The sequence below is a fragment of the Octodon degus genome, unplaced genomic scaffold (assembly GCF_000260255.1).
Source record: "Octodon degus isolate 3935 unplaced genomic scaffold, OctDeg1.0 scaffold00151, whole genome shotgun sequence".
NCBI classification, from domain to species: domain Eukaryota; kingdom Metazoa; phylum Chordata; class Mammalia; order Rodentia; family Octodontidae; genus Octodon; species Octodon degus.
This window is the reverse complement of record NW_004524727.1, coordinates 1,146,423-1,160,610: the sequence shown is the minus strand read 5'-3', so window position 1 is coordinate 1,160,610 and position 14,188 is coordinate 1,146,423. Positions and strand designations below refer to the sequence as shown.

At 54.8% G+C, this 14,188-nt stretch overlaps 2 protein-coding genes across 8 annotated transcripts; one reads left to right on the top strand and one right to left on the bottom strand.

The window, feature by feature from the left end:
• The first annotated feature begins 214 nt into the window (after nt 1-214).
• On the top strand, nt 215-8,438 carry Cys1 (cystin 1). 7 transcript variants are annotated; one of them, XR_002818279.1, is made up of 4 exons: nt 215-501; nt 2,628-2,680; nt 4,980-5,473; nt 7,090-8,438. XR_002818279.1 is itself a non-coding variant. In XM_004642343.2 (3 exons), the coding sequence occupies exons 1-3, from the start codon at nt 226-228 to the stop codon at nt 5,083-5,085; spliced, it is 426 nt and encodes a 141-aa protein (XP_004642400.2). In that variant the 5' UTR covers nt 215-225; the 3' UTR covers nt 5,086-6,764. The 7 variants fall into 7 exon arrangements, 4 of the variants coding, with proteins under 4 accessions (XP_004642400.2, XP_023558170.1, XP_023558172.1 ...); XR_002818281.1 differs by having other exon boundaries at nt 7,087-8,438; XR_002818280.1 differs by lacking the exon at nt 7,090-8,438 and adding an exon at nt 5,641-6,764.
• A 31-nt stretch (nt 8,439-8,469) lies between these two features.
• Nucleotides 8,470-14,182, bottom strand: Klf11 (Kruppel like factor 11). The gene is made up of 4 exons (XM_004642342.2): nt 14,037-14,182; nt 12,215-12,484; nt 10,379-11,351; nt 8,470-9,787 (listed from the first exon to the last, which is right to left on the bottom strand). The coding sequence occupies exons 1-4, from the start codon at nt 14,076-14,078 to the stop codon at nt 9,507-9,509; spliced, it is 1,566 nt and encodes a 521-aa protein (XP_004642399.1). The 5' UTR covers nt 14,079-14,182; the 3' UTR covers nt 8,470-9,506.
• Between the last annotated feature and the right edge of the window lie 6 nt (nt 14,183-14,188).

Sequence of the window (14,188 nt, the reverse complement as noted above, 5' to 3'; positions counted from 1 at the left end):
CGCAGGGCAGAGGTTCACCCTGAGCCCCAACTCCAGCCAGCACCCCTGCTGCTCCCAGGCAGCACCCCAAAGCCTGACTGTGCCTGGATACCTGGCATCCCTAATCTTGATTGCACCCGATACCTGCTGCACGTGCATCGTGGGCTGCACCCCATACTAGCCCCCGCGGTCCCCCGCCCCGTCCCTCCCTGCCCCTCCCCATCCCGGGCCTGCGCGCTCGGGGCCATGGGCAGCGGCAGCAGCCGGAGCTTAAGGGCGCAGAGGCGGCGGGGATCCCACAGCCCTGCGGCCCCGGAGCATCGTTCGGCTGCAGCAGCGACAGTAGTAGCAACAGCAGACGCTGCCGCCCCGGCCCCCGCCCCGGCCCCCGCCCCGGGCTCGGCGCCAGCGGCGCCCCCCGACGGCCGCTCGGAGGCACTGCGCCTGCTGGACCTGCTGCTGGCGGAGTCCGCGGCCTGGGGCGCCCAAGCGCCGGCGGGGTCGCCGCCCGAGGTGAGTGGGGCGCCTGCCCGCGTGTACCCCGAGTCCCGCAGGGCTCTGCTCTTTGCGTGAACCCCCACCCTGTCTCCTCCCGAGCCACCCACGGGTTCGAGGGCAACCTGCTGGTAGAGGCCTGGAGGGACAGGAGACAGATGTCGCTTGGGCTTCTTCTTTTGGCCCCTTTCGGCCTGAGATCCCCCCACCCCCTGCCTCTCCTGCCCGACCCTGCCTGGCCACCACGAACGGGACGTGGGGAGGGTAGGCGCCAGGCGGTGACAGCGGCCACACAGTGGCTCCACCCTGTGCTGGCGCTTGCTAGCTTGGCTGGAACCTCAGTCCCCCTATCTGTAAGATGCTGGGGGACAGCTTCCCAGCTGCCTCATGGCCCTGGTGACCACAGCCCCGCCGTTAGACAAACAAGGGCCAGCAGCCTCCATTTGGCCATCCTGGTCCCAGCCGAGGTGACAAACTGCAGCCTCAGAGAAGCTGCTGCTCCGACGCGGGTATGCTTGGCCAGCACAGCGCCAGGGCAGAGAGGACATCGTCCTGCAGGCCACCTACAAAGATCCCACGGTGCACAGGGTTCAGTCCCTGTCCCCAGACACCTGGATTTCATAAAGGAAAAGAGTGAAGTAAAACTAAATTGTACGCAAGGGCCTGAGTTCAATCCCCGATTCCGAAGGAAAAAAAAAAAAAAAAAAGTAAAGCAGATGGTGTGGTGCCGCCTGTCATCCTGACACTCAGGAGGCAGAAGGCTGGCATTGAGCGCCAGGCCAGCCTCGGCTAAGTAGCGGGACTCTGTCTCAAAAAAAAAAAAAAAAAAAAAAAAAAAAAAAAAAGACGAATTACATAACAAGATTCCTCGGCGGTGTCTCAGCTTCCCTTACGGAAACCCAGCAAGGACAAACGCTGGATGGGGGCGGGGTCTGCGCGATCCCGAAGCAGTGGGCGAGCGGGCTTTCAGTCCGGTGGGAGTGTTCTTCCACGCTCCTTTGCTGGGTGCCATGGTAACCCTTTAGGCGCCGGCCAGGTGGTCCAGGTGCCGGCGACGACAGACTCGCACAGCGTGGCCTGCCCGGGGCTCTTGGGCGCCAGCCAGGTGGGCAGAGGACTGGAAGGGACCGCCTGTGGTGGCCGGCATATGATCAGCGGGTAGGCAAGGTCGGAGGCAGATTCTAGTAGCCGGGCGTCGTGTCGTTCTGTGTGGGGCTGCTCTCCCCCAAAAAAGACGCCCGAATGGTCACGGCCTGCGCTGGCAGCGGCCCCGCAGGGATATTTTCAGCGGCCTTGTTAACTGCGGCCCGAGAGCCCGACCACTGTGGGGCGCAACGCCCTCTGGTGGCAAACTTCGGAGTTAGACGTCGGAAAGTGTGTTACAGTGTTCTCTGCTGTGTGCCTTCAAGTTCTACAAAGGAACGTTACAATCAACCCAGCAAGTAAACCTCGGCGTCAGAGATATCCTTAGGAAAGTAGGCTTAGTGGCTGACACATGCCTGTCATCTCAGCACTCAGGCAGGAGGCAGGAGGGTTGCCAGGAGTTTAAGGCCAGCCTGGGCTGAGGCTGTCTCAAAAATTATAAATTATTTAAAAATAATAAGGGGGGGGGAGATGGCTCAGTGGAATATGTGCTTCCCTGGCAAGTGCAAGGACCTGAGTTCAATCCCTGGTTCCGCCAAATAATAATAATAATAATAATAATAATAATAATATAAAATAGGAAGGAGAAATACTGTGTGACCACTTACCTACAAGGTGCTTAGCTCAGTCCAAGACAGAGATGGAAAGTAGAACCGCAGCTGCCTGGCCCCAGAGGGGCAGGAGGGAGTGCCCTCTGGGTTCCCAGGCTCGGTTTTATAAGGCTGGGACACCTGCACACTGATGGGGTGATGCTGCACAGCAGGCAGATGCACTCAGTGCCCCTGGGCCGGATGCTTTCTTCGTGCAGTTCCGGGGACAACCCAGGGCCTTTACTCTGAGCTGAGCCCCCAGCCCCTTTTAGGCTGTATTTTGAGTCTTGCTGAGTTGCTCAGTCAGCAATCAAACTTAAGATCCTCTTGCCTCAGCCTCTCACAGTGCTAGGATGACAGGCACGTGCCACCACCTGATGTTGAGCCTCTCATGCCGCCTCTTCCTTTGTCTTTCTCCAGGTGTCCACAGGCCCACAGGCTGAGGACGCCCCAGAGTGCAGCCAAGCCTCCGAGTAAGTGAGGGTAGGGACTCCGCCCCACGGCCTCTGGTCTCTGCTTACACTGCGGGTGCAGGCAGCACCTGGCCCTTTGGTCCTCAGCGCAGACATGGGGTGCGCGCATGCCAGGGCAGCGTTGATTGTAAGCCCAGGGGGCATCCTGGCCCCCACCTGATGGGGTCCCATAGCCTGTTCCTGTAGGCCCCCCCAGGACTGGAGAGCCAGGCAACCTCACTCATGGACATTTTCACTTTCTCCCAAAGGTTACTTTGTCCACAGCTAAAAAAACTATCTTCCTAAACAAGGTTACTGGCTCATAGCTGCAATCTCGGCACTCAGGAGGCACCCGCCTACTTCAGCCTCCCAAATGTGCCACCATGCCCAGGGGGAAACATGCTGTTATGGGGCCCTGCCACCCAGCCCTCCCTGCTAACGCCCTGCCCAGCACTGTCCTCCAGGCCTCAACTCATTCTCCAGCTGCTGTGTGCATACAGCTCACCTCAGGTCAGGTCCCAGAAGTCACAGGAGCCCCCTGCCCCAACTCCCATCTCCTCCTAGATGAGGTCAGGATCCATGGCCCAGGCCACCCCCACTCCCTCCAGCCCCACCCTGCCCTTGCTCATACATTCAGCATCTCTCTGGGAGGCTGAGGCAGGAGCATCTCAGGAAAAGCCCAGCCTGGGCAATTTAGTGATTTAGTAAGAGCCTGTTTCAAAATAAAAATAGGAGGAGCTAGGGAGATAGCTCAGTAGAATAAGTGCTTGCCTGGCAAGCGCAAGGTCCTCAATTCACTCCCCGGTTCCACAAAAATAAATAAATAAATAAATAGGGCCAGGGCTGGGTGTAATGGTGCACTCCTATAATCTCAGTACTCAAGAGGCCAAGGCAGGAGGATCTCGCAAGTTCAAGACCAGCCTTGGCTACAAAGTGAGCTCAAGGCCAGCCTGAACTGCATAGAAAGACCCTGGCTCAAAAAGAAAACAAATGCAATGTGTGAATTATTGAAACTGTCCTACCAATTTGATTTGAAACTGTCTCATTACTATTTATTTATCAATAAAATTATGGGGGGGAAAAAAGAAAGAAAACAAAACAAAAAACCATAGTGAGTTTAAGGCTGGTTGGAATATCCTGTCTCAAAAACACAAAAAACAGGGGGGCCGGGGAGATAGCTCAGTGGAATAAGTGCTTGCCTGGCAAGCACAAGGTTTACCACCAGAAAAACAAAAACATGAGAAAAATAAGTCAGTCTGGGGACTTAGCTCAGTATAAGCCTAGGTTTGACCCTCGTACCAAAAACTCCAAGCAGAACATCCTCCAATAGAAGGAAGCTATATGACAAAGTCAAACAGCACCTCTGCTGTTGGCACATTTGCAGAATCCACAATTTTAGCCTCTCTGTAACATATGCAGTCTTTTTTTTTTTTTTTTTTTTTTTTTTTTTGTTTGTGTGTGTGTGTGTGTGTGTGTGTGTGTGTGGCCAGCTCAGCCCACCAGGGGGCGGGGCTGGCTGGCATGTGGTGCTGGGGGATTGAACCGCAGTCCCTGTGCTTTGCCAAGCTTGTTCCAAGACCACTGAGCCATCTCACCAGCCCAACATATGCAGTCTTTATGATACAACACTTAAGCCCTCAAAAATGGGGGTGGGAGCAGCATCCACTCCTCAAACACCACGCCCAACTACCACGCTGCCATCACTCCTGGCTCACCCCAATGCCTGGGTTTCAGTGAGCCAGCCTCAGGAGAAATAGGTCTTTTTTTTTTTTACACTATGGGAGATTGAATTTAGGACCTTGTGCTTAACTGCCAGGCAGGTATGTAAGCTGCTGAACTATCTCCTCTCCCTGGCACAGGAGGGAATAGAAAGTCAGTTTCAGCCTGACATCTCCTTCAGGGTCTACACCCTAGCCTCGGGGAGCCAGCAGCCAGGGGACCCTGTTCCTGGAGCTGTCCTGCAGGGCTGGCGTGGGCCAGAGCTTTGCACTGGAAGCCTGCTTGTGGGGATTCTAGGGGAACCACCTTCACCTGCTGTGGCAGGGCTCTTCCTGTTTCCTCAGTGGGTACAGGGACTTTGCCCATGCTCAGAAGGCCAAGACATTCCGAAAAATTCTCTTGAACTCATTGTATAGGCCAGGCTGGCTCTGAATTCTCAGAGACCCTCCTGCCTCAGCGTCCCAAGTGCTGGGGTGACAACATGTACTACCGTGCCTGGTCATTTGTGGGTTTTAGAATGGACCCACCACAAACATGGCGTTTGGCAGTCAGATGCCAGTGTGACACTGACGTCTCACCCATGTCTGTTTCTCACCTGCAGAGCCCCCGGCAAGAGCCCCAAGCACGCCACAAGGCAGTCATCCATCTCCTACAACCGTGCAGAGGAGGAGCTGATGGCCAGCATTGAGCGGGAGTACAGCTGCTGAGGCTATTCGTGGTGGCTGTCCTGGTCATTGCCTGTGCCCAGCCGGGGATTGGTGGAGTGCGGCCACCTCCTGAAGACTTGCTTTGAGCTCCAATCGACCTGTGCAGATTCATACTCCCATAGCAGCTAATGGCCCTGGGGACAGGTGTGTGGCCCTGTGTCATCAGGAGCCAGGGACTCACTTCTGTCACCACTCTCCAGGGGATGCAGGCTTCTGAGGCCAGGGCTGTGGTCATGTGCTGCCACAGCCTTCAGGGCAGCTTTTGCTGAAGCCTGCATCCTCCAGAGGTTGACTTTCCTGGCAGCGACCAGGACACAAAGCCATTGGCCAGATGTCCCTTCCCCATGGCCTCAGTGACCACCAGCAGTCCTGCACACCATGAACTTCTGTGAATAGGAAGAATGGCTTCAATCAAAGCTCCCAGGGCTTCTGGGCCCAAAGCACCCATTCTAATAAAAAAAAAGCCACTGCTATTTTAACACAAGCACTAACTTTGAAGGAATTGAAAAAAATAAAAATAAGTAAAAGAAGTTACATTTTTATTTCTTAAACCAGGTATGGAGCCAGGCATGGCAGTGCATGCCTGTAATCCCATATATAGTTAGTTCAGGTGCAGCCTGACTGTACAGCAAGACCCTGTCTCAAAGCCACTAGGCATGATGATGCACACCTGTGATCCTAGCACTGGGATGGCTGAGACAGTAAGATTACTGAGAGTTCAAAGTCAGTGTGGACCAGATTGCAAGACCCTGGCTCAAAATAACAGAGTAAGATAAAGCAGGTGACCATTTTATTTCTTACTCCAGAGGAATCAGGCTTTGAACTTGATGTAAACGTCTGCATTGTGACGTCACTGTTAAAACAGGACACCTGAGGCCAGCCTCCTACAGGACTCCTACAACGCTGCCTGGGACAGGTTGAGAGATGCCCTCCTGGTAGGGTCACCATGGGGAGTGGCACTGCATGTTTTCAGAGATTTGGGGGTTTTGTCTTTTTTGTAGCAGGGGACTGAGCCCAGGGCATTTTCATTGGGCTACATCCTTTTTTTAAAATTTTGAGACAAGGAGTTACTAAACTCCCAGGTTGGGCTCATGCATGTGATTCTCCTGACCCAGCCTCCCAGAGTGCTGGGACCATAGGTGGCTGACCTGGTGCTCCTGGTGCTCTCACAGGGGCTGCTAAACAGGCTAAGGGGCCCCAGAGAAGCAGTGAAGCAGGGAGGGCTGGCAGAGGTCCAAGTGACATGATGGCGGCCAGGTCAGTGACAGTGATTGCAGGGAGCAGCACTTAGGCCCCTGGATGTTCTTAAAGGAACCAGGGTCTGACACACTGGATGTGTGGAGGGCTCTGAGGCCCAAAATCTCAGCCTGAACCAGCAGGGCATATGAGGTGAAGGGCAGCAGGGCAGCATGGGAGGACCTAGCCTGAGTCTTAGGTGCTGACTGGAAAGATGTCAAGTGGACAGTCAGGGCAACCAGGGCCAGTGGTGCACTCTTATAATCCCAGCACTTGGGAGGTTGCAGCAGGAGGGTAGAAAGCTCAAGCCCAGTCTAGACTACACAGTAAGACCCTGTCTTAAAAAGGAGCAAACCAATTTGGGACCCCTCCTGTCTCAGGAGCTATTTATATCCCCAATTCCTATTCCCCAACAAATTTCCCTACTTTTTAAAAATAATAAACCATAAGGGTCTTTGCAATTGAGTTTTAAAAGCAGTATCACATGCTAGGCAGTCTCTCAGGGAGCCCAGCTGTGTAAGGATGGGGCTCCCAGTACAGCAACTGGCAGCCAGGAGCTGAGGGCCCACTGTGGGGCAGTCCCTGAACCCACCTTCTGGTGGAACCCATGGGGCTCTTCCTGGGGCACTAGGTGCAAAGCCATACAACTTAAAGAGCAGCAGAGCAGATAGCTTGTGATGGGTGTTTGCTTTGGTGGCTTTGGGGACTGGACCCAGGGCCTTCACATGGAGCTACAGCTCAGCCTTTTTTTTTTTGGTTCCAAAGCAGGGTCTCTATTTGCCAAGCTGTCCAGCCTGGGCTGGCACTAACTAGCCATCCTCCTACCTGAGTCTCCCAGAATGCAGGACAGACTATGTGATGGTGCAGTCACTGCCAGCCCAGGACAGTGCCCAGCCCTAAGTAGCGGCTGGAGACCTCTGGAGAAGGACCCTGAAGACTCCTCCAAGGTCCATGCCACAGATGGGGATGAGCCCAAGGGCCACAGGACCACCCTGTGCACCAGACCCTGTCCCAACTAGAGTAGAGCTGCCATCCCCACAGCCTAAGGAGAAGCTGCAGTCCACACTGACACACTCACAGGAGTTTGGGGACAGATGCTCCAGGAACCTGGGCAGAGTCCAGGCTGTGGGGGTTACTGACCAGAGCGCAGTGAAATGACATGGGACACAAGTCCAGCTTGCAAATCAAGAAAATTTTATATGATTTAAAGGAAAAAGTTACATTACACATACTTAAATAAGTCAAAATCTGTTATATAACTCATAATTATGAAACATTTTAAATTTTATTACTGAAACTACTTTAAAGGCTCAAAGTCAAAAAAGATCAAGCAAACCCACTGGGGGGTAAAGTGCACAGGCCCCTAGGGCAGGCGCAGTGGCAGGCAGAGGGGGCTGACTCTGCTCCCAGTCTCCAGATGTTTTCCAACCTGTGACCTTTCGACAGGCAAATGGGGTGCATAGAGCAAGCACCCCTCCAACAGTCAGGAAGTGGAAACTGAAATGCAATGATTTCCGGCCCGTTTATTTAGAAATAATGATACTGTGGAGCCATCCTCCGCCACAGCACTGCCGGGGCAGCACCTCAAGGGGCCTAACAGGAAGTCACCCAGACCTGAGCCAGGGCGACACATGGCAGCCAGTAGCTACACTGACCTCGCATGAAGGGCAGGGGATGGAGAGCAGGGACATACACATGGTTCTCCCGAAGCTCTAGGAACACACACTATGAACTGTCCAGGATGCGGAAACCTGGATCTGCACACGCACACATAAGCACACGGGGTGAAAAGCAGTTGACAGGAAAGGGCAACTTAGTGGGCATCAGGTAACACACTGAATGACCCAGCAGGCGAGGGCCCCAGCAGACTGCAAAGGGCTGAAGGCAACTCTCACCTTTAAGGTCATCGGCCAACAGTTCCCCTGCCCTCAAGGAAACAAAGGCTAAGAGCCCAAAACTAGAAGGCAAAGCCAGCAGCTAAATATGTAGTGCACGTAGCATTCTTTGCGGCTACCAAAGTAGTGCAGCTTTCCCACCCTTCCATTGCTTCTTTTTTTCCTTTTTTCCATTGCTTTTTCCTTTCTTGAGACAGGGTTTCGTCACACAGTTCAGGCTGGCCTTGAGCTCACTTTGTAGCCCAGGCTGGTCTTGAACTTGCAACAATCCTCCTGCCTCAGCCTCCCGAGTGCTGGAATTACAGGCATACACCACCATGCCCGACTCCATTTCTCGACTGAGCCGGGTGGTGGCAGCAGCATGGGCTCAGCTGCTCAAGCCTGTAGGTCAGTGTCTCCCACTCAGGACTCCTTCATTCATACAGGAGGCGACACAGCCAGCAGTGGACCTCGAGCTCCCTAGTCTTCACACCTAGTGGAGGAATCCCAATAGGAGCTGGAGCCAGAACCAGAACCACAGCTCCTGGCTTGAGAGCCCCGCCAACCTGTCCCACCGACACAACGCCTGTTTCCCACGCAGCTGCCCCAGCTAGAGCTGAGTGAAGCCACACTGTCCCCTGAGGTCAGGGGACACAAGACCAGGCAGCAGGCCAAATGAAACACCTCAGGCACAAATTGCTCTTCCTTGGCCCGAGGACACCAGCACCCCAACATGCTGGGAGCCCCACCTCCAGGGCGGTAGGACCTGGCCTTCCCTGCTTTTGCAGAGGCCATCACCCCATTCTCAATCCAAACTCTCAGCTCAAAAAGGTCTGGACACAAACTTGGGCTCCTCTTCTGATATATGTGCCATGCTGACTAAAAGCAAGGTCACTACAGAACTGTTATTAAACACTGAAACGAAGGCTGGATGTGAGCTATCTAGAAGCTGGTGATGTGAGCACCAACAATATAAATATTTTTATAAAAAAACAGTATAAAATTAGTACCCTGTCTTATTTCTACAAAACATGAATAAAAAGGTTGTAAAAATCCAGATTTTGTAAACTTTACTGCCAAAATTGTTGTGTGAATGCTGGTGATTTTGATCATCAATCTTCCCCATTTCCTTAAACAAAAAAATACCGTGAAACTGCAAAGGATATGGACGGAACAGGGTCCCAAACAGAAAAGAAGTGAACAACTCATGTCGGAACTGGCTTCTGCCAACCTGACCCAAAGCAGCACAGGGGACTCCCTGGCTTGGGACGAGGGCTCAAAGACTGGACTGGGACCCTTTGGAGCGGGCACTCAGGGTGAGGTGGGCGCAGGCACCGTGGAACTGGCCGGGCTCTCGGCTGCTACACCTCCATTCAGCTTGCCCACCTCTGCCTGCCAGCCCGGGACCTTCTTGGTGCTCATGTGACGCCGTGCATGCTTGGTCAGGTGGTCACTGCGCATGAAGCGCCGCTCGCACACTGGGCATGCGAACTTCTTCTCCCCCGTGTGTGTGCGGCGGTGGCGTGACAGTTCATCAGAACGTGCAAACTTCTTCTCACAGCCCGCCCAGCTGCAGCTGAAAGGCTTCTCCCCTAAGGATGAGAAAGCGCACAGTGAGGAAGCCCACACTGCATCATGGCCTGCTGAGTTCCAGCCACTTGACAATTCTGTCTGACCAAAATCCTAGAAGAAGGAATTCTCTGCTGTTCTGGCGCTGGGTGACTCAGAAGTCAAGAAATCACACGCCTATTTCTTTCTACCATACCTATGATGTAAAACACCAAAGCTCCAAAATGTCACACTAACCTAATCTTTAAGTGGCACATGCCTACAATCCCAGCATTTGGGAGATGGAGGCAGGAAGACTGCAGCAGATTCAAGGATACCCTAAGCTATATAAGTAAGACCCTATCTCAAAAACAAAACAAAACAAAAAAAAGGGTGTCTTTAGACCAGGGGCAGTGGCTCACGTCTATAATACTGTATACGCAGTGGCTCAAGAGCTACTGTATACACCTGGAACTCAGCCTTCCTAGTTTTGAAAACAGCCTAAATGTCCATGCACGTTTTCTAAAATGCAAAGTAGGCCAAGGCAGAGGGAGTGAGGAGGTGCAGGCACAGCCCAGCTCCCCGCCCCCACTCTCCATGCACTCTGGCCCCTTCAGAGGCCTGGTCACACCTACCTGTGTGTGTGCGCAGGTGAGCCTTGAGGTGTGAGCTCTTGAAGTAGGTCTTGCGACAGCCTGGGAAGTCGCACATGTAGTTTCTTCTCCGGGAAAAATCAACCTGAGGGGCACAGCTTTGGCTGGAGGTGAAGAACACGGGTGCGGGGGCAAGGGGCAGCAGCTTTGGGCCACCCACAGCCATGACACTGGCTGGGCAGCTGGCGGCCGGGGACAGGGTGGGTGGGGGCAGGACCAGCATAACAGCTCCCTGAGGCACAGGCATGGGGACAGGTACGGGAGGGCTCAACAACACAGGATGGGGTGTAGACGCAGGCATGGCTTGGGGCAGGATGGGTTTGCCAGGCCCTGAGGCCACGGGCACAGGGGGCTTGAGGAAAGCTGGCAACACCCCCGCCTGTCCAGGCATGGGGACCATCTGACAGAGAACAGGGGTGCTGGAAAGAGGCATGGACACCAGAGGGCCAGGCTGGGGGCTGCTCTTCCTTGGCAGGTCACTGTTGGGACTCTTCAGTGAACAGGCCTCTAGGCTGGGCCACCCTGGCTGCTGGTCTCTGTCCATGGGGAGAGGGCTACCAGGCTTGTGCGAACAAGGTTGGCTGGAAGTGGAGCTGGCATGGAGAAAGCTGTCCTGGAGAAGTACATCCTGGGGGGCTTCAGACAGGCCCGGAAACTGTACCTCTCCCACCCCAATCATGGCTGTAGCCAGCTGTCCTCCGGGCTGTGTAGTGGGGGAACCAGCAAGAGCAGAACACTCCCCAGTGTGTCTGATCACACTTGTCACTACGGCCCTGCAGGGCTCAGGCAGCTTGAGTTTCCGTCCTGGTGATTCTTGTTCTGCCCTCCTCCCTAGTGCTTTGGCTACTGAGGCAGGGGCGAAGTCAGTGTGTGCTTTGGAATGCGTTGCCCGGGGAGGAACTGGTGCCCCTGGTGATGGCTCCATGAGGTCCGGGCTCTGAGGAGGCGTCATACACTGGAAAACAAGGCATTGTGTGATGGGCCATGTGATGGGCCGCATGGGTTAAACTTTAAAGGCATTTACTTGATCACTGTGCCTGCCCCTTTTAAATGCACCTAGTGAGGACAGATCTGAGCCAGTCCCAACCCCAGTACCTCTGAAGACTAAGATGGGTACTTGCTGTCCACTTCCTGCCAAGACTCAGTGGCTCACTCCACACTGTCCTCAACAGTCCCATGAGGAAGAAGTAAGGCTGAGGCCCTACAAGCTCCAGTGCCCCAGCTCTCACTCCACAGGTTTCTACCCTGCCACCTCCAGCCCAGGTCAGTCACAGCCTATCACCTTGAGCAGCTTAAGACAAGAAGGCAGGGCTGGCCAAATAGCTCAGTGGATTAAAGCACCTGCAAGCAGGTGCAGGGGCTGGGGGTTCAATTCCCAGACCTGCTGTGCCGGCCGCCCCCAGGGGCGCACTGAGACAGTGATTGAGACTGGGCGTGGTGGCATGCGCCTGTAATCCCAGTACTTGGGAGGCTGTAAACAGGAGAATCACTAGGAGTCCGATCTAGTAGTGAGATCCTGAACACCCTGTAGACCCTTCCCTAAAAATACAGGTGGGCAAAAAAATAAAAAAGCCAAGAAAGCAGGTCACAGAGGCAAGTTAAAGGCAAACAGAGGATTTACTGGAGTCCATCTACACTTCCACCCCAATGCTGCTAACTGCAGCTTCGAAAGCAAAGGCCCATAAGAGCAGGAGCAGGTGTAACAGAGATGAACTCCTCGGGCCCACACCGGAAGCACCCTTGAGCCTCACATCACATTCTCTGGAGCATTTCTACACTGCCTGGCCTCTTCCAGAAAACACTCTACCCTCCTCTTACCAGCGTTGAGAAAGAATGTAAGTCCTTTGGTAGCTCGGGCACAGGTGCATCCACAAGCACAGTGGTGGCCATGTCGCCGGAGTCAGAGACGGGGGTGAGAGGTCTTATCTTTAGCAGGTCACCCTGCTGGGCTCTCTGACCCCAGGAGCTCATGCACACAAGAGCCTCAACGGCTTCCATGTCCGTCTGCTCCAACATGCTACATGCAGACCTCTCGCTGTCATGCCGCTTCCTCTCCAGGATGGACTCACAGATGTCCATGATGTCCACCTAAAGGCAAAAATCGCAATGGCTCCTCAGTGCATAGGGACAGGGAAGGCAAGTCTGACACCAACACAGGTCTGCACTTAAAGATGCAGCACACAGCACCCCAGGCTCTGCCAAGGACAGGACTTCGAGGGAGCACTCACAACTGCTTTCGGACTGCACTTGGCCAGCAAGTATTTTCCACTGAAAGCCCTGCCTCACTTCAGAGGTAAAGCCAGAGTGGGAATTGAACAATGTCACAGGGTGAGTGAGCAAACAATGACACTAAGTGTCTGCGGCTGGTGACACCCTCTGATGATACCTGGGCTAGCAGAATCATCGGGAGCACAGGCCAAACCTCCGGTGCCTGAACTTCAGGCAAATAACCCAAAACCTATTTCCCAGCAAATTCAGAAACATTAAGTCCGCTGCTATCTTCAACGCTAGGACAGGGAGAGTGTGAAATACCCACCACGAGCCTGGGGTGGTGGTGCACACCAGTAATACCAGCACCCAGAGTCTGAAAAGGATCACTGCAAGTTCAAGGTCAAGCCTGGATTCTATGGGGAGGTGAAGGCCAGCCTGAACTGCACAGTGAGATTTTGTCTCAAAAAAAAAAAAAAAAAAAAAAAGTCTCAAAAAAAAAAAAAAAAAAAATCCTCCACTTCCAAAAGGACCTCTTCTTGGCCCATACCACTTCTTTTGTTTTGTACTGGGTATTGAACTCGAACGCAGAACCCTGTGCTTGCCAAACAGGCACTTATGCCCCTGAGCTCCCTCCCCGCCCCACCACTTGTTTTTTAACTAGGTGCAGTGTCTGTCAAGTGTGATTAACCGTTTTCTTCAGAAAACAAATCTTAGATCTGTACACACACACTCCCACTCAATTTACCGGTACATCAACGCTCTCCATCTTATGGGGCTGGTCACGGACCGCGCCCTGGGGCATCCCGCAGCTCCCAGGCCACAGGAATGTAGACAACTGTGAAGCTCAGAGGCCCGAAGCACTCTAGAGTCCGCGTGCAGCGTTCCCGCCAGCGCCTCCGACCCGCCCACAGCTCGCCCCGCCCCCGCTGACTACCTAGACAGTCGCCCTAATTTCTACTTCGTCACGCCCCTCCCGCATAAACTACCCTCCCCCCGCCCCTTGCTGCGCGTCGCATTCCTGCTATTCGCTGCCGCTTTGGCCCTGCCCAGAGGCGCACCACCCTGGCCACCGCCCCTTTCCCCGCCCTCCACATTCCCGTCCAGTCTTGGCCCAACCCTGGCGCGCTGCTTTCCCGCCAGGGGCCCCGCCCCGCCCCTGGCCCCGCGTGCCGCGTTCCCGCCAGCCGCGCCCCCGCCCAACGGCCGCCTACCAAAGCCCCGAGTGACGTCATGGCTGGAAATAGCCCCGCGCAGGGCGAGCAGAGGCCAGACAAAGCTGCGCTGGTCGCGCGGTACACGCCCCCTATCCGCCCTGCCCCAGCATGCGCGTCCGCCAGGCCCATCACTGCCTGCTCCCCGCAAGTCCCGCGCCCTCGCCGATCTGCTCCGTACTGAGACCGACGTCCTCCCGCATCGCCCCGTCACTCACCGCGCGTGTGTCGCCTGAGCCGACGGAGCCCGGGGTGTGCATGGTGCCGGCGTTGGCGGGCAACAAAGCGGCTGCGGGCGTAGGCTGGGCGAGTGGCGGCAGCCGCACGTGCGCGGCGGCAGCGGCGAGGGCCGGAGCTCCCGGGCCGGCGC

Excerpts from the sequence above, each read along its gene's own strand:
- Klf11 (XM_004642342.2), bottom strand. The coding sequence starts at position 14,078 with ATGCACACCCCGGGCTCCGTCGGCTCAGGCGACACACGCGCG. Across the intron at positions 12,485-14,036 it reads GCTCAGGCGACACACGCGCG|GTGGACATCATGGACATCTG; the intron begins GTGAGTGACGGG and ends TTTTGCCTTTAG. Across the intron at positions 11,352-12,214 it reads TACATTCTTTCTCAACGCTG|TGTATGACGCCTCCTCAGAG; the intron begins GTAAGAGGAGGG and ends CTTGTTTTCCAG.
- Cys1 (XM_023702402.1), top strand. The coding sequence starts at position 226 with ATGGGCAGCGGCAGCAGCCGGAGCTTAAGGGCGCAGAGGCGGCGGGGA. Across the intron at positions 502-2,627 it reads CGCCGCCCGAGGTGAGTGGG|GTGTCCACAGGCCCACAGGC; the intron begins GCGCCTGCCCGC and ends GTCTTTCTCCAG. Across the intron at positions 2,681-4,979 it reads GAGTGCAGCCAAGCCTCCGA|AGCCCCCGGCAAGAGCCCCA; the intron begins GTAAGTGAGGGT and ends TCTCACCTGCAG.